Source organism: Morchella importuna (assembly GCF_003444635.1).
Source record: "Morchella importuna strain M04M26 chromosome Unknown Morimp01GS009, whole genome shotgun sequence".
NCBI lineage: Eukaryota > Fungi > Ascomycota > Pezizomycetes > Pezizales > Morchellaceae > Morchella > Morchella importuna.
Genome location: NW_025763406.1, coordinates 25,678 through 44,391, shown reverse-complemented (window position 1 = coordinate 44,391; position 18,714 = coordinate 25,678). Strand labels below are relative to the sequence as shown.

Genomic DNA, 18,714 nt, shown 5'->3' with positions numbered 1-18,714 from the left:
GGTTCGAACCGATATACGAGTCCTATCTCCGGTATCGATACGTTTTTACTTCGATAATTTTTGTGCCTTTTTCTATATCCATTTTTGTAAGCTTATTTCATATTAAAGACCAATGAAGTACAACTTAGAACGTCCAACCACTTGGTTGGTTTGGCTGACTTGGAAATATTTCTAAGGATACCCCCAAACACTGAAAACAAGTGAAACCAGAAAGGGTTTCTCCAATCATGTCTTTAATTTGGTATATTTGTATTTATAGGATGCTCGAGTGTTGGACCGTGCATGAATAGCATTGGACGTAGAGAGGGACGCTAGTGCAGGCCGGGACTTTGTAGAGTACATACGATTGGCACGGTTATTGTTAGTGTGATGAGCATCGGGATTGGGAGTTCATGATTGATTCGATATATATATATATAGCTAGAATAGAGTAAATAGAGACTTCAATTGCGAGTCGTTTTTTTTCTTTTCCTTTTAGGTTAATCATACAAATACTTAAAAACTTTACACAAAGCACACGCGCCCAGCCAGAAACAAATAATAGATAAACTCCACCGGCCGTGTGACAAAAGGAATACCCAAGAACTAATAACCCAAATATAAAAAAGAAACCCGATTTACTTCCTCCCTCTCCCGACCCTCAAAGTCGACGACCTGCCCCTCTTGCTCTTCTCCACCCTTGACCGTGTGGGGGGCTCAATCACAACCGCCATACGCCTCGTCACGCGCATCGCCTGCTCATGCGTCTCTTTCACTACCACGGCTGCCGTCTTTGATAAGTTTTCCAGCGGTTCCCCAGTCACGGGGTTGATTTTTAATTTCTTACATGCGCGCTCACACTCCTTCTCCGCGTTCCTCGTCCGCTGCTTAAACACCAGGCTGTGCGCCGTGCTGTCGGAGAACCCGTCGGGGATGTCGGGCAGATACAGGGCGCTGTCGGAGCGCTGTCGCTTCGGCGGCCGGACGTGCTCCCACGTGACCTCTGTTGCGTCCGTTTGCGCCTCGGCGAGCGACATGTGCGGGAACAGCAGGCGCGCGTACATGACCTCTTTCATCTCGTTGAGCGCGCGAGTGAGCTCTGAGACCTCCTGGCGGAGCTCGGCGAGTTCGGTGCCGCAGGAGCAGGCGGGGGTGGGGTTTTGGGCGGCGGCGGCGGCGGCGGTGGTCCTGGTGGCTTTCTTTTGCTGGTTGGGGGCGAGGGATTGGAGGACGTGGGCGGTGCGGCGTGCGGGCATGATGGGCGGGTCGTCGGGGTTATAGCTGAGACCACACATGGTTGTTAATGTTGGTTTCTTTTTTGTTTCGTTTGAGGATCGGGTATGCGGTGTGTGGTTGGAGAGGGGAAAAAAAAATCATACCAGATAAAAGCGAATGGCTGCTTAAGTACTGGCTATTCTGATACGAAGCTAGTGTTGCTTCAAGTTCAGAAGGTTTGAAAAATTGACAGCGCAGCAAGCCGGGATTGTTTGTTAGGAGACCCTTGAAAGTTTTCTCAGTAATGAGTGTTTCAGGGTAAGTTGTTTACGGGCCCAGTCACGTGGAGATTGGGAGCTGAGGAAGGAGAGCAGTAAAAGGAGTCCAAAGGGAGGTGGATTTAGAGATGTATTAGGGAAGATAGAAGGTATCTGGAGGAGGTGGTGGCGGTGGATGTCCTTATGGGGATTCAGCAGATATCTGGTGTGATCAGACGTTTGTTGACATGGGCTGAGGTATCGGAATATCGAAGCAAGAGCCAATGGTGCTATCAAAGGACGTTAATACTCCCATCAATTGGCTTCCCATAGCTGATTATACTGACCGTATGTGTACAGACAGAGGTTGAGAGGGTCGTGATGAGGGAGGGTGTTTGTTTGAAGAATGATCCAGGAGAGACGAATTTGATGTTCTCGGACAAGGCTGACAGACAGACAGACAGACAGACAGACAGAGACGGTGGTCGTGGGATTGACAAATGACAATTGAGGTTAGCTCCAGGGGACGCAGGTCACGTGCCCTCCGCGTCCCACTTTACACGTTCGCCGTTTTATCCGAAAGCCGAGCCAGTGATGGGGTGACGTCACGCGTTGCCAGAAACGAATGTGTCAAACATCACACAAAATCACACACACATCACACAGCAGCTCAACCACAGCAAGGGTTGGTTGACTACTCTACATGTACAGAACAGACTCTACTCTAAATAACAGATTCTACAATGTCATATACTTATTTGAACCCCCAAATCCCAGCACTATATACTAAAACTACACGGCCACGCATTCGTTGCAGTTACACCCCACACTCCCAAATCAAAATACTCCTCCCCAAGAAATGATAACTATGAAGATACATGTAGTAAGCGTCGAACGGTAAACCCCCCCCGCCCCCCCCCCCCCCAAATGCAAAGAGAAAAGAAGATCCTCATAATATGATGCACAAGAGCTCCGCTCAAAATAGTAATGCAAGTATACCCCTCCTCCCAAGAAAAAAGAACAAGATAGAAAAGAAAAGAGAAAGAAAGAAACCACGCTTGACGTATGAACAAAGTACATAGAAAATGAAATCATCCCTTAGACCTTAAAGGCCGACGTGTCGTTTACCCATTACTAATGCCTCCTCTTAGTTTATATCTATAGGATCCTCCACCGTACCATCCCCGCTCACATTTTCCTCTTCTTCTTCCAGATCCTCTGGAATTGTGTTATCGTTCACCCATCCCAAGGTTCTCGGGTTCGCCTGTACGGCTGAAAATGAAAGTGAAGATAACCAGGAATCTCGCGCACTACTGCTTTTTCCACTTGTGGTTATTGAACTCGATTGGCGTATGCTACTTCTTGTTGTTCTTGTTAATGTTGGTGTTAGGCCTTCTATGCCAGCTGCGACCTCTTCCATCAGAGAGTCTTGCGACTGCTTCCACTTCTTTTGTCGTCGCAAGAGTCTCCTCGTCGTCTTTTCTTCTCGGGCTCGACTACCACTTTCTTGGCGCGGTGATGAATTCTTGCCTTTTTTATTCGAGAACGATACCGGCGGTGACGGTGGTCCCAACGAATCACAATCGTTCAACCCAGAATCAACCAAGTTCGCTGGAGAAGGTGTTTTCAATTTTGGCTCCTCCTCCTCCTTCTCCTCTTCATCGTCCACTGCATGTTGGGCGCGTGCTTCATCTTCCAATTGGAATGGCCCGAATGAGCTCCATGAGGCTGCGGACCTTACGGATCTTACGGATGGTGAAGCTGCTTGCTCTTCAGAAGTGTCATCGAGCGTTTCTTTCCACGCCCAAGGATCTTCGGCATCCTCGAGATCGGGTTGTAGGCTGGTCGGTGGTTTTGTATCCTTATCGAGCTCTGAGACAGCTATATACTCCGGGAGGGTTTTTATGTCGTTCCATGAGATAGATGAAACCGACGAAGGGCGTGTAGGAAGTAATGATGTGATGTAGAGCACCGCTCTGCGGCCTTTCATGATACAACTTCCCTTGAGGAAGTCGACTGTCCACATAATTTCCATCATCTCACCTGGCTTCAGGAATTCCAGGTTGGTTTGTTTGTGGACCTTTCTGAGTGGCTGCCATCCGAGACTCACCCTCTGATATTGTGAAGGGAGACGGGGGGATACGCTCTCATCGGGAGTGTAGAAAGAATGGCACCAATTGATCACCTTTCCAAAGCTTGAATCCACCGCAGCTGCTACGTCTTGAGCTGTGGGTCCCAAAACATTAATATGCTTGACAAAACCTCTAGTTCCTAACCTGCGGTATAGGCGAGAGTTTACGCTAAAACTCCGAGGGACAGGCCCGTCACTAAAATCGTTGGACTTCCTTCGAGAGCAGGCCCCAGAGAACGTACTGACCGACTGTGGGTTACTACTTTCATACCCACCAAATTCAGTCCCGTCGTTCCAGATTCCCTTCAGTGGCGCTGGCGGAAGCATTACAACCTCTATCTCCCAGGGCGATTGAGGAGAGGGGCCCGCATTCTGCTCCATTCTGATTAGACGTGACTCTAGGCGTTCCAAGAGTGAAGAAGTTATTTTGCGTGAATCTCTGTCTGCCGAAGTATCTGTGCAAAGGCTGCTCGATGCGCTGGTATTCGTGTTAAAGCTTGCTGTGACTGCGGGTCTAATGTCTAATTGACTGGTTTTTTCAGGCAGCGCTTCATGTTCATTTCCTCGTCCCCCTTTGCGTCGCTTTGGAACCCGAATTGATCCATCCTCATCAAACCCCCTCTCTCGAAGCTTTCTCTTCTCCCGGCTCTTTTGAAGACGGGACTCGATCGTGACGAAACGATCATCTAGTCGATTTTCAAAGCTGAAAATCTTTTCGTCCACTTCATTTGTACGATCTTCCATCAAATCAATTTTTTCGCGGACTTCTTCCAGAACGGCAACGTATGTTTCCACTGTTTCTAGACGTTCAGTATGAGACCTTGATGAGTTTTCTAGCTTCTCATTGAGCTTAATCAGCTTTGTCAATTTCGAATTGATCTCAGCAATCCCTGCAGCATTTCCCGGAGCTTGCTTCTCTATTCGTGACACCAGGTTTTCTAGGATTGACTGGAATCTTTGTAGAATATCACCCAATCCATCACCTCTCCTTAATCCATCACCTTTCCCAGTAGTAGTGACCTGTAAGTTAGATTTTGAAGCAGGCAAATCTGTTCCCACCTGGGAAGGCTGGTACATATGATTCTGTTTGAAAGGCCGAGTAGCTAGAGCCGATTGACTTGGTTCGGTTGTCGAGAATCCGCTGGGAGCTACATTTGATGCAGAATTGTCGAGTCGCAGAGAGGCTTGGGTGTCGGATATCTGAAGAGAATAACGCCGTCCAGTAGATTGAGGATGGGCAGGAAGGGTAGGGAGCGGGGCAATTCTTTCAAAGGAGTGGTAACAGGCGTGATGACCACATCGACAATCCTCCTCAGACTTGTCAGAGTCGCTGTCATCATCAGCAAAAGAGGAAAATTCTCGAAAACTGTCACCCTCCTTCTTCTTCTCCTCGCCGAAGCGACCGATCCTACTGATTTCTTTCCCACCGAACCCCTCGTTATGGGATTGATTAATTCTTCCTCCCCCTCCTCCCCCTCCTCCTCCCGCTGATGCTGTGATTTTTCTTCCCCTTTTTCGTTTTCTGCGCCAAAATTTTGACAGCCGCAAGTGAGGGCGATACCGGCCTGGGCGAGATCACGAAAGTTACACCCGCCAGTGGGTAAAGCTCTTGGAGTAGAGCCCATCATATCATGTCGGGCACTCTGTCAATTAGACCCAGAAGCGGGTGGATGCGGTGGTTAACGGAATTCAAAGAATTAGGACGATTAGAGAACGCTGACTGCGAAAGAGAGATAACAGTGGGATGAAGAAAAGGGCACAGACGCATTTTCTTGAGGTGGTGGTGGCTGTCTCGCACCTCTCGGACACGATATCCCTGCCAATTCACAGAGTGGGTCCTCATTACTTAAGAGCTCGTATCAGCGGAGAATCATGCTCAAAACTCCCAGCAGATATATACTATCCATACAATCTGGCCTCAATTGTTGTTCTTATCGAGCCCAATTGATCGAATTGGAGGCCCCGCTAGTTTGGGGCCCCATGGTTCGCAATTGTCTTCCAGCGCCTGAGCTGTTCAAAATTTCAGACGGGTCGAGCACTAACCGCATAACAACCATTCAGAAACACCCCCCACCTTGTTGTAAGACACCCCCCACATTTACTTGATCCGTCGTGCAAACAACTTGAAACACCCTAAAATCTTGGTATCATGGCTTGGTGGTCTCGAAGTGTGTACCTGCGTATGGGTTTTTCGTGTGATCGGATAGGCACATATTTACCTGAACGCGAGGAATCCGTCTGGAGTATCAATCAAGGCTCTGGACCCGACAACGCCTGGTATAATAAGGATGATACGCGAGGAACTAAACCACCAAGCCTTGACTCGGTACTGTAGCTATGGCAGCAGGCTTTCGAAGTCGAGGAGATGAAAGTGAACAAAGTCGAGAAAATTGATAGATAAGAAAGTATATTTGCGCTCGCAACTCGATATGCCAGATTGCCAAGAAAATTCAGTCCATTTCGTACGAGATAGCATATACTTATGAGAAACCCGGGATAGCAAATCGATTTTATAGTTAATAGTCAAATTGAGGTGGATTTCATATGGGGTAGTATGGGATCCGGGGTACAGAGAAAGCTTGCTATAACGGTACTTTCTATAAGGGTAATCTCTCTATAACGGTAGCACTTCTCGGTCCTTTTTGCCTGGCTTTCAGCACCAGCACCTCCTATATAAGGGTAATCTCTCTATAACGGTACCAAATTCCGGTCCCGAGCGTACCGTTATAGCAAGCTTTCGCTATATTGAGTTCCGGCATATCGAATTACGACTGTAACGGCCAAGATAATTATAAGCTGTCGACGTGATAAAGGGTGGAAATGAGTTCATGTGTTGGAACAGACCACCGGGGTAGCACCAAATACTGAGTGATCCTTTATGATTCAGAAAGCTGAGTAATAACACCCCGTAACTCTTTTTCCGCCCCTCATTTATCTTACCTACTTGCAGCGAGTGGGTGTTAATCTGTAGGTTTCTATATGATAAGCCGACGAAACGGCATATAATGATGAATTAGAATTAACTGTAGACGTTATATGCAATATGGTATAAGAGATCTTTCGACAGCCCGAAGGTTTCACCAAAAGTACAATAGTTAATGATTCTATGACAACAATTAGCGCCACGACACCTTTGGCACACATGTCTATAGCTACATTTACAGCGGCTCCTCTTACACTGAGCGGAAACTCGTTGAGAAAGCACGCGGATACTCAAACCTCTCGCTCCCCGTAACGCGGATGAGCCACGGAATAGCGATCGATTGAAGTACCCTAATCCTGTATTCATGATCGGCACAAAACAAAAAGAGAGAAGAACAAGGAAGATAATATCGAAGCGCCTGCTGTAGCACATCAGAGAGACGTTAACTCGGATCCCCTGTATTGTATCTACCTCATTTTGATTCATTAGTCCTTTTTTTCTTTTTTTCTTTCATTCATTCCTAAGAAGCTTTACTTCATGTACTCAAGATGAATGAAAGAGAGAGATATAGCACTATACATGTAGATATACATATATACCCGCAAGGCTAGATGTACTCCATTAACTAATTAATCTTGTGTTTTAATCATGGATTATCACTCGGTATGACCAATGATTTGACTGTTGAATTTAGTTTCTAAGGGTTGGGACAAGCTAGGAGAATACACCAACAGAGCATGAGTGATGTTTGAAATCTATTAGAAGCTTTAGATGGCCTGGTAGGAACAGAGTGCATATAATGCGGGTAGAAAAAAGTGTTTCTATTATGTACCAAATTCAAGGCATCTCCCGCTCGAATTCACAAAGCGGAGGGTCCCCTATCAGCATACATATAGAACCCGCAGAAACAAGAGAAATTACGTAGCCCAACGCAAAAAAGCCCCCTCCTTCTTTCGAAGAGGAGAGGGCAGCGGGAACAGTGACTTAACGCAAGACAGCTCCTCTCTCTCCACATCAAGCGAAAAGAGGCCGACCCCCAACACACGCCAGGACCACCACCAAGAGAAGTCCCCTCGATAAGAGGAGAATAGAACAAGCATCGATCTTTTCCTCAAGCCTTGCTTGGGCTCGAGTACCAAGGTGGCCGATTTACTATCTATCCTTTTCAGGGAGGGCAAGAAACAAGCTAGTAGAGAGGTCCAATAGTTTTTGGAAAAGGTAGTAAGCTGATAGGCGGGCTTATACAGAGCCGGTTATGGACTTTGACCGCCGGGGCTTGGCCGTCGAGTGTGGTAGAGAATGCTTGGCATATATAATGGACACCTTGGAGGAAGTGAAGGTAGTACTGACTTCATGGGTAACGGTTTATAATCACACCTCTTAGTAACTTACCTAACCCTGACCCTGTACTTGAGCCAAATCCGAAACCACAGCCCAGTGTGCCTAATACGAAAGGTCGATGGATAAGCTTTATTGATGGAATCTGAGAATAGAATGGCAGTTGAGTAAGGGTGGGTATGGTATAGCTTAAGGCATGGTTGTGATCGATCTATCGGATCCATCCATCCCACTCGAATGGCTGTTGCGGCACACATGGTTTACGTTTAGCTAGGATGCATGTTGGGGCCAGTTCAAAGGGGAAGCTTTAGGCCCCTATCCCTGCGATATACATATGATATCTAAGTTACGGATACCTTAGAATTTAGTTGAATGATAATAATGAGACGATCTTATACCCTAGGCTAACCAGAAGTTAAGAAATCAAGGCAAGGCAAACTCTACGTGGTGCTGCGCCGCAAAGGCTGAAATCGATTAAATCAACTGATGTAGATACACATGACTACATATTGTTCCGTTTTTTTTTTTACATAAGAGCCAGATGATCAATCGAAAGCAGTAGCCGTGTTTAAAGATTCATTCGAAGAGACCTTAACACTCGGCATACTATAGTTTTTACGGGGGTGTTGAGTTGGCTTACCCGAGCCAGGAAAGAAATCATGGACCAATGATACCAGGGTTAGTGTTTAGCACGTGGAAACTTAACCTAAGGGTTTCGATATGAAGTTAAAAGAAAAAGAAACAAAAGGGAGTAGTCTAATAGACTAATGGTCTGAAGAGGGTATCATTTTCTTTGAAATCTGCGCATGAAGACCGCCTAATTATCACGAGTGATAATCCATGATCGTGTCCATCTGGTGATGCCCTCAAGCTTTGTGCATACTTGGAGCGATTGGTAGGATATGGCAAGCGACCAGTATTTAATTTCAAATAAGTATCGAAATACGCGGTGATAAACTCTGAAATACGTGGTGAAGGGGCGGTGGGCCTGGCTAGGATCACCTCTATATGGTTCGAAGTGACTACAGGCACGAGCAAAAACCGGTTTGCCCCTGATTCATCGACATTTTCAGCTGATATGGGCATTGGCATAGCCCCCAACCACAGCCTTCAATTGCCCTCGGCCTCGTCTTCAACGGCAGTTCCGGGTACCTTTACCAAGGCTGCCCTATTAGATCACTGGAACGCTAAACTAGACTAACCGTTGATTTAAACGGCTCTGGCAAACCAATTTTTTTTCTGCCTGAGACCGTTGAAAATTTTTCATAGGTCTCGTGTCTGGAGGGCATGTCTTCTATTTGATGCCGATCCTCCATCAGATGACTATCGGACATGGAGAAGCTAGACAGCCTTATTGCTCCCCACACATATGAATTAGGATGCTATGTGGGGGGTTGTTTCCACCACATCAAACCAAGTAAGAATTAGGCATATCTAGATATCGGCGCCTGATTTAGAATTGGCACGTCCCACGCCCGTTGCGGAATACCAGCCTCTCCACTACATATACCCAGAGTTTCAGAAACAAGATGGCACAGTAACTGGTGTGCGGCAACTAATGCGCGGTAGGTAAATCGTTCCCCTGCTCCTTGCATCAAGTAAACAACCCACAAAACGCAGAGGAATGGCAGCCAAACCACACCGAATACGATATATAGAGCTATCGTTGCGGAGCAGGGCCCGAACAAGGGGAAAGTCTCGTGAAATGTGACGGGGCAGGCGCCGAGACTCTTGAAAGCCGGAAGACATAAAGATCTGATAAAGATCCCTGGCTGACGATCTCAGCCTCTCGAATCAGGACGTCTGTATGGTTCTTTTTGGAAGTTAACGATATTCTATTTTTAACTGAAGGCTGTATGGGTTAGCAGCTGCGAAAAAAAAAGGTCCGATAGACGAATGGGGCAGTTTTTTCTCTTATTTCTTTTTTCGTGGAACTGAAAGAGGAGAAAAAAGGTTTTCCATGGGGCAGTTCGTAGCTTTCCACTCTGGGAACCGGCCATGCCTTAGCAGGCGATGGTATCTATCCTGCTTTAGAAGAGTGGAGCGGTGGAGGAGCCAACAACATACGTATGTAGTTTGATCCCTGGGCAAGTATGTATCAGCCTGCGAAGGCTTACATAAAGTTTGTGTAAGATGAGCTTGAGAAAAACTGGTCTTGTAAGGCTCATAACTTGTATATCAAAGGTAATTCTTGAAAAGAATACGCCGCAGGAAAGCCAGGAATTCAAAAATGCCCCCCACGCCCCCGTCTCGATGGCAGGGAGCTTGGTAAACATACTCGAGTGCCAGGTCGTCGTTTCCGAGCTGATTTGTTACAACGGCGATTGACATTGACATCGGCAGCGATGGTAACATATAATTGCTAGGGGTGGGAAGGTAGAACGTTCCGTTCCAAAGTGGTTCGAACTAGGTCCATGGTACGATCTTGATCAATCAGATGTGGAATAAGAGGTTGTTGTAAAGCCAGGAATCCGGGATGAAAGTGTTTTTTTACTTTCAATCCAAACGTCGAGCCAAGGGCGGGCATACGCCGCACTACACCAGGCTGAGAGCTGTGGGTTTGTGGCACAGGATAAGGCTGCAGTTGGATCCCGCACGAACGCACGAACGGAGACAAGTCCGCTAGATAAAGGTTAAGGAATAGGTAGAGTTGTTAAAGATGTAGGAGGTTACATTTCACGTCGCTACATGTGAAGTTTCTGTGATAGGTGTAGTTGTAGTACCTAGGCCACATGTACCTACTGTACCCAGTGCTAGTACCCAGTGCCAAGTCCCTCCGTCTCTCAGGGTTAGCCCGCCGAGGTTAACAATAAACCCTACGGCAATCAGTTGAGTGAGTGAACGAATGACGCTGTAGTTACTGTACAGGGATTTCATAATTGCGGAAAGTGATAACTTACATGTCTGTACTTTAGCCTTGTTTCCCCATCGTTTTCAAAACGAAACATCAACACCATGCTTGAAGCTGTATCGTTTTTCTGGTTGAGCACGAGGCGTATTCGTATGGTGAATACGTATACGCGGATAATATCGACAGGTTTTCATTCTCGCGGTCCTCATGCGCATGCCTTGGACTACCCAACTCTAATGAAAATTTCGACGACAACAACAACAACAGCAATAACGGGGAAGAGGAGGACGGAGGCCGCTCCGAATCCTTCACCGGAGAAGGAGGAGGGGTCTTCAATAGAGCTGAACGTACGTAGATCTATCGCACCTGTGAGTACTTTCTGTACGCTTACACACACGTCTTGCATTGCACAGCCCGCAAAGCCCGCAAAGGCTACGACGGTGGCAAAAACACCAAAAAATGCATCAAGTCTCGCCGAAGCAGATGAAGAACTACGGAGGAGGTTGGAAGAGATTTCGGGAGAGGGAGGAGCGAGCGGTGTAGAAACCGAGGACGGGAAGCCGACAAGTATGAAGCGGGCTGTACGTAATAATATGTTTCGATACATTTAACATTTTAACGCGATACACACGCGTCCCTGGCAGATTCACGTGAAACATGCAGAGAGCCACAGAAATCAACAACTGCGTCTATTTACGCCGCGTCGTCTTCAGCTTTGGAACTGTCTTCAGGCTTGGATAATTTTGCGGGTATATCACTTGGCATGCGTACAATACCTGCTATCACGTACCGCAGTACTTGCCTATGCCTAGCTACGATATCTTCTGTATGCCTGGACACAGCCCCCCCGCTCCCCACCCACCAAGATTATTGGGTGTACCTACGTGGACAATTAAGCTCCAGCCTTGCAATAACAGTTGGTGCCATAAAAAGCTCATCCAAGGTCAAGCAGTTATGCAACCCGGCCTTTTTCTAGGTTATCGCGATATCGGTTAGCTAGATATCGATCATTGGCAGATTTATATAACACCAAGCTCCCTCCCTCCCCGTAAATACATGTACTCACTACAGGCTAGCGCAAGAAATTCAATCAATCTACTCCACATTAACCTTCCAATACATAAGACTAGAGCTTTCCCGCAGAACGAGCTTCACTTTCATACCACCAGCTGCAGACTTGGATATCAATCGATTAAAATCACACAACAATGGGAGACCAAAACCAATACGTTTACTGCGACTTTTGCGGTAACTCTCTCGAATATGCCGAATGCATAGTGCATTGTTTAGACCCTGCCTGTAATGCAGACGATCATAGATATGATCTTTGCTGGGCTTGTCATTCTCAGCACAAAGTCTCGGATTACCATCGACCATGGCATGAAGTACACTATCATAGCCAAATACAGTCACACACATACCTACAAGCCACTCCAGCCCCTAGACCCGGGATACTCAGAGTGAGCTCTTTCTCTTCTCTTAACTCTCAGTCTTCCGTGGACTCTCAGCTTTCGTACAATTCAGCCAACTCCGGCGACTGCCGAGCCTCATACAACCCTCACTATTCGCATAATACCCAACATTCGTACAATATCCAAATTCCCTATAACCCCCAAGCCGTGTATGGAGGGCCTCGCGAGTATATGATCAACGGGGGAGCCGCCGCCCCAAAGCTAGTTCGTCTTGCCGCCGCCATCTTCGAGGATATCGACAATGCAGATGATAGAGTCATATGGCCAGTATTTCCACGAAATACCGATCACTTTGAACCCGAGAAATGCACCTTGGTTATGCATCTCCTACAATTCTATGACCAGCACAACATTTTCCAGCGAATATACGATGAGGGAAAGGCGAATGGCAAGGGCATAGCCTGGAGCGATGCACAGGTTGCTCATATGTACGACAACCACTGCTGGGAATACCGGTTGGGTCAACGAGAGGGTGGTGGTTATTTTATGCCGGTGTTGACCAGGAATGGGTTCTTACAAATGTTGATGTCTGAGGCATTGGTGGACCCAGAGGGCTTCTCGGTGAGACTGAATGGATTGTTGGTGTCGGTGGGCGGCCTGAAAGACCCTCTGACCCGTCATTACTTCCACGTTGAGAGGGAAAGCTGGCCGAGTGTGCCAGATGATAGCATGGTGCAGCAGAAGAATGAAGTCTTAGGGATGGTGGAGGATGCGATTGAGGCAGCGAGGGAATACGGGTCCGGGTACCCAGCACAGGAGAGCGGTGGATGGCAGCAGGGCAGGAGTATGAGGGCGTCTAAAGGGCCCCTCTTCCAGCAGGACAGGGATATGAGGGCATCTAAAGGGTCACTCTTCCAGCGTGCAAGGAGGTTTGGGAAAAATATCTAGTGGGTCGGTGGAATTTTCTCCTTTGTGAATATACTACATACTCGTTTTCTTTTCCTTTGTTTGTATATGGTATTGTTTAGGGTGTTCAAAAGGAGGTTACGGTTCTTATGGGTTCATTTTATTTTCATTTTATTTTCATTTTTCGGCCTTTTTTTCTTTCTTTCTTTTCCTTTTTCACCTTCTACCGCTTCAATCAGTACTCTACGCTTATCAGTAGCTCAACATACTTGTAACTATTTTATTTGTTAATTATGATACTTTTCACTATTATTCAAGAGCCTCCTAAGTGGTCTGAAAGTAGTTACGTGATAAATACATGTACCAATGGTGACAGCTTAAGGTAATTGAACATGACTAAAAACCGAAGGTTGTACTAATTTTTGTATTGATTTGAAACGGAGCTACCTGCACCAATGGCTTCGGGACCATTGAAATCCCAACCCATGAAAGAGCTAAATTTCTATTTTCGCGACTTGCTAGACTTGCTAGACTTGCTCTACATGGACAAGCATGTGCCAGCTATGAAGCCTGTTGTACTACTTAGCCGCCCCAGATTTCGTCTATAAGCCTCCTTAGCTATCCTTTGATGCTTATATCCCCCACCCGTTCGCTACCATGTTGGGTCCCGATAGGCCCATTACTAGCGATAGGGCTTAGGCACCTGTGGTGCCGCTTGCTTAGTAGGTACCTACATGTACCTAAAGTACATTCATGACTTCGCCTTGGAAAAGCTAAATTCGTGTGCAAATCGATAGTCCTGAAGTTTTAATCGAAACAAAAGCCATGCGCCCGCCTGGTAATAAATAACGTACATATTTTCTACATCAAGGATGTTATCTGGAGTTTCTTTCCGCCTACGGGTCTGGCTGTAGCCTAGAGTAGAAGGCGGAGCTGACACCGTGATCTTCCTTTAATATTTAGTCCTCATAACCTAAATTCCGGGTGCAGAGAATTTGAGTTAATTCATCCCATGGATCTCCGAATAATCTCGCTATAAGGCTAGGTAGCAGTATCTATCTTCGATTCCTCAATGGGTGGCAGATGCGAATCTCGGAACGATTTCGCTTGATGAAACGCTGCACCGGAGAATCGGAGGCGCTCATAGCCACAGAGTGAAGTATAAACGCGTATTTACTCAAGATGGAACGACGGCCGGTTAAGCGAACATTGTAGTTATGTGCTGCCATGCGTAAAATTTTGGTCTGGGCAGGAGATCTCGGCCCTACCACAGTAGGATAAGAATTGTGGATTTAGGCATCGTGGCTGTGTGGTGATGCTGATGATCGTGTAAATACTAAAGATAGGATTCAATGGATGCCTGTAAACGTGCATTGAACATTGCAGCTTGGGTTCATACATACAGGATGTTGTTTGAGGCGCCTCAGGTTTATGGCTGTCCTCTCAGCTGTCATGACTTGTGAAGGTAGCTAGGCACTACGCTCCTGTAATTACTTAGACCGATAATGCTACTTGTGAGATGGGGGTTATGTGAACGGCATTCCGAAGCTTCTTTTGAATCCGAACCTTTGCGTTTTAGGGTTCCACTAGCTTGAATATGCGCGCTCAGAAGGACCAAGCAAGCCCAGCGACTTCCAGCGATCTCTTTTAATTTTAACGTCATCCCTCTCTTTCGTTTTCGAAACCAGCGTTTCGCGTCTTTCGAACACTCGAAACGGTCACCCTTTGGTACATAACAGATTCCCAGTTTACAAAATATCCTTCGTAAGTGGCAAGTTCGTTTTCGTCGGCCACTGCGTTTCGACAAAGACCGCCGGTGGATTCGTGGCGTTCAGGGTGTTCTGCAACTGCTCTTCTCGTACTAACTGTGAGTTGGGCTCTTGATTGATTTCATCAAACGCAACTTACCATTTTATCACCTATCATCCATATAGCGTCCCGGGAATAGTGGGGCCTTTGAAATATTGCAGATGTCAAGTTTGGCTTGAGCGCACCATTCACATGGTGATCTTTCCAGCGTTCAGTAACTAGCTGCTCTAAACCGAATGGGTAGTTCAAGCTTTACAGCTGCGACGATCGAGCCAGCTAAGTCTTGATGGCTGTGCACGACGGAGACGGCAATGTATGACAGAACGAGTTAACATGTTTACAAGTTCATAGGGGATAAAGCTACATAAGGCCGAAGATGCTGTTTAGTAAAGGCGGGTAGGCCGGGAGCTGCCATAATGGACTAACCTATAAACCAGCACGATTCCTAGTTTTCTCGAAAACACCTACGCCTACGCCAAACCTAGTTATAATATCGATGATTTTAATGTATTCTCCTATCTGCGGTTTCTGAAATGCTCCAAAACGACGATAATTATATAAGGCAGCAGCTCTAGTCTGAAATACATCACATGTAGCGGCTACAATAATGTGTAGGAAACCAGACTCCTAATTCACTTGGACCTTCCTGCACTGATCATGGTTAAATACATTCTACAGCAATAACCATATAATACCTGAAGGAGCTTTCCATTCGATTCTGACTGGGAATTTGCTGGTAACAGAATCCGGGAGAGTGGACCGAGCGAATACTCAACAAGTCTGATGGAACCTTAAGAGTATCCTGACATCAGGACCGCAGAGGATGATTTATCAATAAAACCGGTTTCATACATTGAATCGAGTACTTTCCTAAGTCGTTCAGACCGAGGATATATGAGCTTTCGAAAGGAACCTCACAATCAGCTCCGCTTTGATCTTCTGACATGTGCTTCTGATTTCTGATACTGGAATGCACTCCATTACTAGGGATGCTCCTGTTAAACGATGCAGACCCTAGAACCAAAGAAAATAAGCCAGGTGCATGATTCTGGGTCTGGTGACTGAATAAATAAAGATGTTGAGTATTGCAAAAGTTTGAATTAATTACGTCGGCCTTTCGATAGCCCGAATAGCGGATGGAACACTGTCGAAGCCGAGAGATGGTCGAAGGTATATTAGGAGTTCTAAGACTTTATCAGTTACATCAACGCCATCTTACCATAATCAAGAGCCACATCTCTCGGAATTGGGTACAGTATCTCCGCCTGAGAGAATTTACCTTCAAGATTGATTTTGGTGGATTGTTGATTGGTTTTTTCCCTTCAGTCCTAGTACATTACCTCAATTATTTCCTACTGCTCAGACGATACAGTTAATTGAAATACAGTACTACACTTAAGGAAGAGGCAAACAGTTACAAAGATCTCTTTCCGGATTTTCTAATAAATACGTGTATTCGAGCACTGGAATCCTCCAAATTAAAATCACGAATTTAGAGTTATATCTTGTGTAGGAAACAAGGAGACTGATAACAATTCAAACACACGGGCTAATACGGTTTTCTGGCTTTACCACTCAAAATTCGATTGACTCTTGATCTAACTTGAAAGAACAGAGACTACAAGGATCATTATACCGCTCTACTGGAGTATTCGTGCATATGCATGTTTTACTATCCAAACGAAACATGTACCTATAAACAATTTCTATTATCACAGCATCGGGTTCCGATACCGATAGCAAGAGTGCAGTTGAATAGACGGCTTATTAATCCTAAAGCTGACAGGCCATGGGACCCCCGCCGGAGCTCAGACCATTGGGTATGCCGGCACCCCGGGAATCGACTCCGCCTAAATATGCTTATTCTCAAGATGTGGGGAAGGAGCGTATCGGAAGGGTTTCCTTCGGTACCGTTAAGCTTAAACGCTCGTGTCACCTACCATGACTCTCTTAAACTCCGACAGCGGTACGACAGATATATAGGCGAGTACCAAGGTTACAATCTGCCAGTGCAGGGCGTTGAGGACGGAGTTTGGTGCGTCCCCAAACTCAGGTCATGCATCAATATATGTTTAAACACTTCCCGAGACTCCCGGAGCCCTCACATTTTATGGTTAAGGAGAAGAAACATTTAATTTCTGTCTGAACTCGTACCACCGCCGGCCGGAATTGGGAGGTGTATATTGCCCTTAAAAGATTAACTACATAATTCTTCTCAAGCCAAGGTTTTGACGATGCTCCCTCTGACGAGGTTATGAAAAGAAGTATAAAATGGCAACTATCCCTCTAAGATATAGCCTCTCCAGATCATCTTGACTTGATCCAACTTCAAAATGAAGGTCGCCATTGTTTCCCTCCTCGCATTTACTGCTGGCCTCGTATCCGGGCACGGGTATGTCAGCCAGGCTACAATTGGTACATCCTCTTTACGTCTTCCGACCTTTCCAAGCTAACAATACCATAGACAACGTCGTCTACTCTGGCTACCTCCCGTACAGTGATCCTTACTATAGCACCCCTCCCTCAAGAATCTTCAGAAAAATCAATGGGAATGGACCTGTTGAAGATGTGACTCTGATTGATTTGCAGTGTGGTGGGTATACTGCTGGTGGGATTGTGGGTTCTGCACCGGCTGCTTTGACGGCACCGGTTACACCAGGTTCCACTGTTAGTTTGCTGTGGACTCAATGGTATGAATACCTCTGAATATCTTGGGGGCTTTGAGTGCTAACGTGTTATATAGGCCCGATTCTCACAAGGTATTTTTCAACTTCAACTGATGCGAAACCGCCTAGTAGTTTGACAACTGAATGCCTTTAGGGACCGGTCATAACATATATGGCAAAATGCCCCTCAAGCTGCACAGACTATATGCCGGGCACTGCGTAAGTGCACTTGTATCCTCCTATAGATCACTGTTGTTGATAATTGTGTAGTGCTGTCTGGTTCAAGGTCGCCGAGACCGGAAAGTCTGGAACCACGTGGGGATCCGTAAGTAAACCTTGGATTCTTTTCTGACTGGCCTGGGATATGATATCTCACAGGTGGTATACAGACCCCTCTGGAAACAAATGTTCCATATACATTCAAGATCCCTAGTACACTAAAGCCTGGGAACTATATTGTCCGCCATGAAATTATTGCTCTACACAGTGGTGAGTTACAGCTTCCATGAACAATAAGCGTTGAAAACAAATACTAATACTTTACTCCAGCCTACTCATAGTAATCTCTCACCAAGTCTTAGTACACGAAGAAAACACAAAACTAACCTATTAATTTAAAGCCCGGGAGCGCAGTTCTATCCTAGTTGTTTCCAAGTAACCGTCAGTGGAAGCGGAACCGGATTTCCAACCAGCTTTGTGAGCATTCCGGGAGTCTATACCGCCAGCACTCCAGGTGTGGTTTACGACATCTACACTACTGGGACAGCATCCTATCCTATCCCTGGACCTGCCGGTAAGTGATTCTTGTAACCCTGGATGTGGCAAAATACTAATCTTTTGGTATGACAGTCTGGACTGGTTAAATATCATCTTCAAAAAAGAGAGGTTACGGTGTCAACACGTGCACGCATGAAAGTGTTCAAATGGAAATTGGATGAAATGTTTGATCAATTGATCTCGCTTACATAAACACAATAAACGTTTTACGACGATGATCATTGACTGGTCAGTTCCGCGAGTGATGATATGTGAACCTGAGAGTGAAATAAACATATACAAAAAGAAGCGTAAATGGATTGAGCATAAAATAAAAGTGTTGAAAGGTTATTGTTAGTTTTGCAAGTCTTTTGTTACAGGAAGTGGTACATTATTTTCTAGCGAGATCTTTGAGACATTATGAGAACGCCACAAATATAAGCCATGGCCAAGGCTTTCTAAAATTGGGAG

The 18,714-nt window shown here is 46.0% G+C and overlaps 5 protein-coding genes across 5 annotated transcripts; 3 read left to right on the top strand and 2 right to left on the bottom strand.

Moving 5' to 3' along the window:
* Window positions 1-617: 617 nt before the first annotated feature.
* Window positions 618-4,659, bottom strand: LAJ45_03811 (uncharacterized protein; the record flags this gene model as incomplete). The annotated part of the gene is made up of 6 exons (XM_046113395.1): window positions 618-763; window positions 827-1,260; window positions 1,359-1,386; window positions 1,690-1,741; window positions 1,799-1,896; window positions 2,631-4,659. The coding sequence occupies 6 exons, from the start codon at window positions 4,657-4,659 to the stop codon at window positions 618-620; spliced, it is 2,787 nt and encodes a 928-aa protein (XP_045973124.1).
* Window positions 4,660-4,730: 71 nt separating this feature from the next.
* Window positions 4,731-5,210, bottom strand: LAJ45_03810 (uncharacterized protein; the record flags this gene model as incomplete). The annotated part of the gene is made up of 1 exon (XM_046113394.1): window positions 4,731-5,210. The coding sequence occupies one exon, from the start codon at window positions 5,208-5,210 to the stop codon at window positions 4,731-4,733; it is 480 nt and encodes a 159-aa protein (XP_045973123.1).
* A 5,720-nt stretch (window positions 5,211-10,930) lies between these two features.
* LAJ45_03809 (uncharacterized protein) lies at window positions 10,931-11,305 on the top strand (the record flags this gene model as incomplete). Its single annotated transcript, XM_046113393.1, has 2 exons — window positions 10,931-11,041; window positions 11,108-11,305. 2 exons carry the CDS (start codon window positions 10,931-10,933, stop codon window positions 11,303-11,305), a joined length of 309 nt encoding a protein of 102 aa, XP_045973122.1.
* A 1,032-nt stretch (window positions 11,306-12,337) lies between these two features.
* On the top strand, window positions 12,338-13,054 carry LAJ45_03808 (uncharacterized protein; the record flags this gene model as incomplete). The annotated part of the gene is made up of 1 exon (XM_046113392.1): window positions 12,338-13,054. One exon carries the CDS (start codon window positions 12,338-12,340, stop codon window positions 13,052-13,054), a length of 717 nt encoding a protein of 238 aa, XP_045973121.1.
* Window positions 13,055-17,154: 4,100 nt separating this feature from the next.
* On the top strand, window positions 17,155-18,350 carry LAJ45_03807 (uncharacterized protein; the record flags this gene model as incomplete). Its single annotated transcript, XM_046113391.1, has 9 exons — window positions 17,155-17,236; window positions 17,286-17,511; window positions 17,565-17,580; window positions 17,642-17,706; window positions 17,758-17,812; window positions 17,877-17,976; window positions 18,037-18,046; window positions 18,108-18,280; window positions 18,337-18,350. The coding sequence occupies 9 exons, from the start codon at window positions 17,155-17,157 to the stop codon at window positions 18,348-18,350; spliced, it is 741 nt and encodes a 246-aa protein (XP_045973120.1).
* Between the last annotated feature and the right edge of the window lie 364 nt (window positions 18,351-18,714).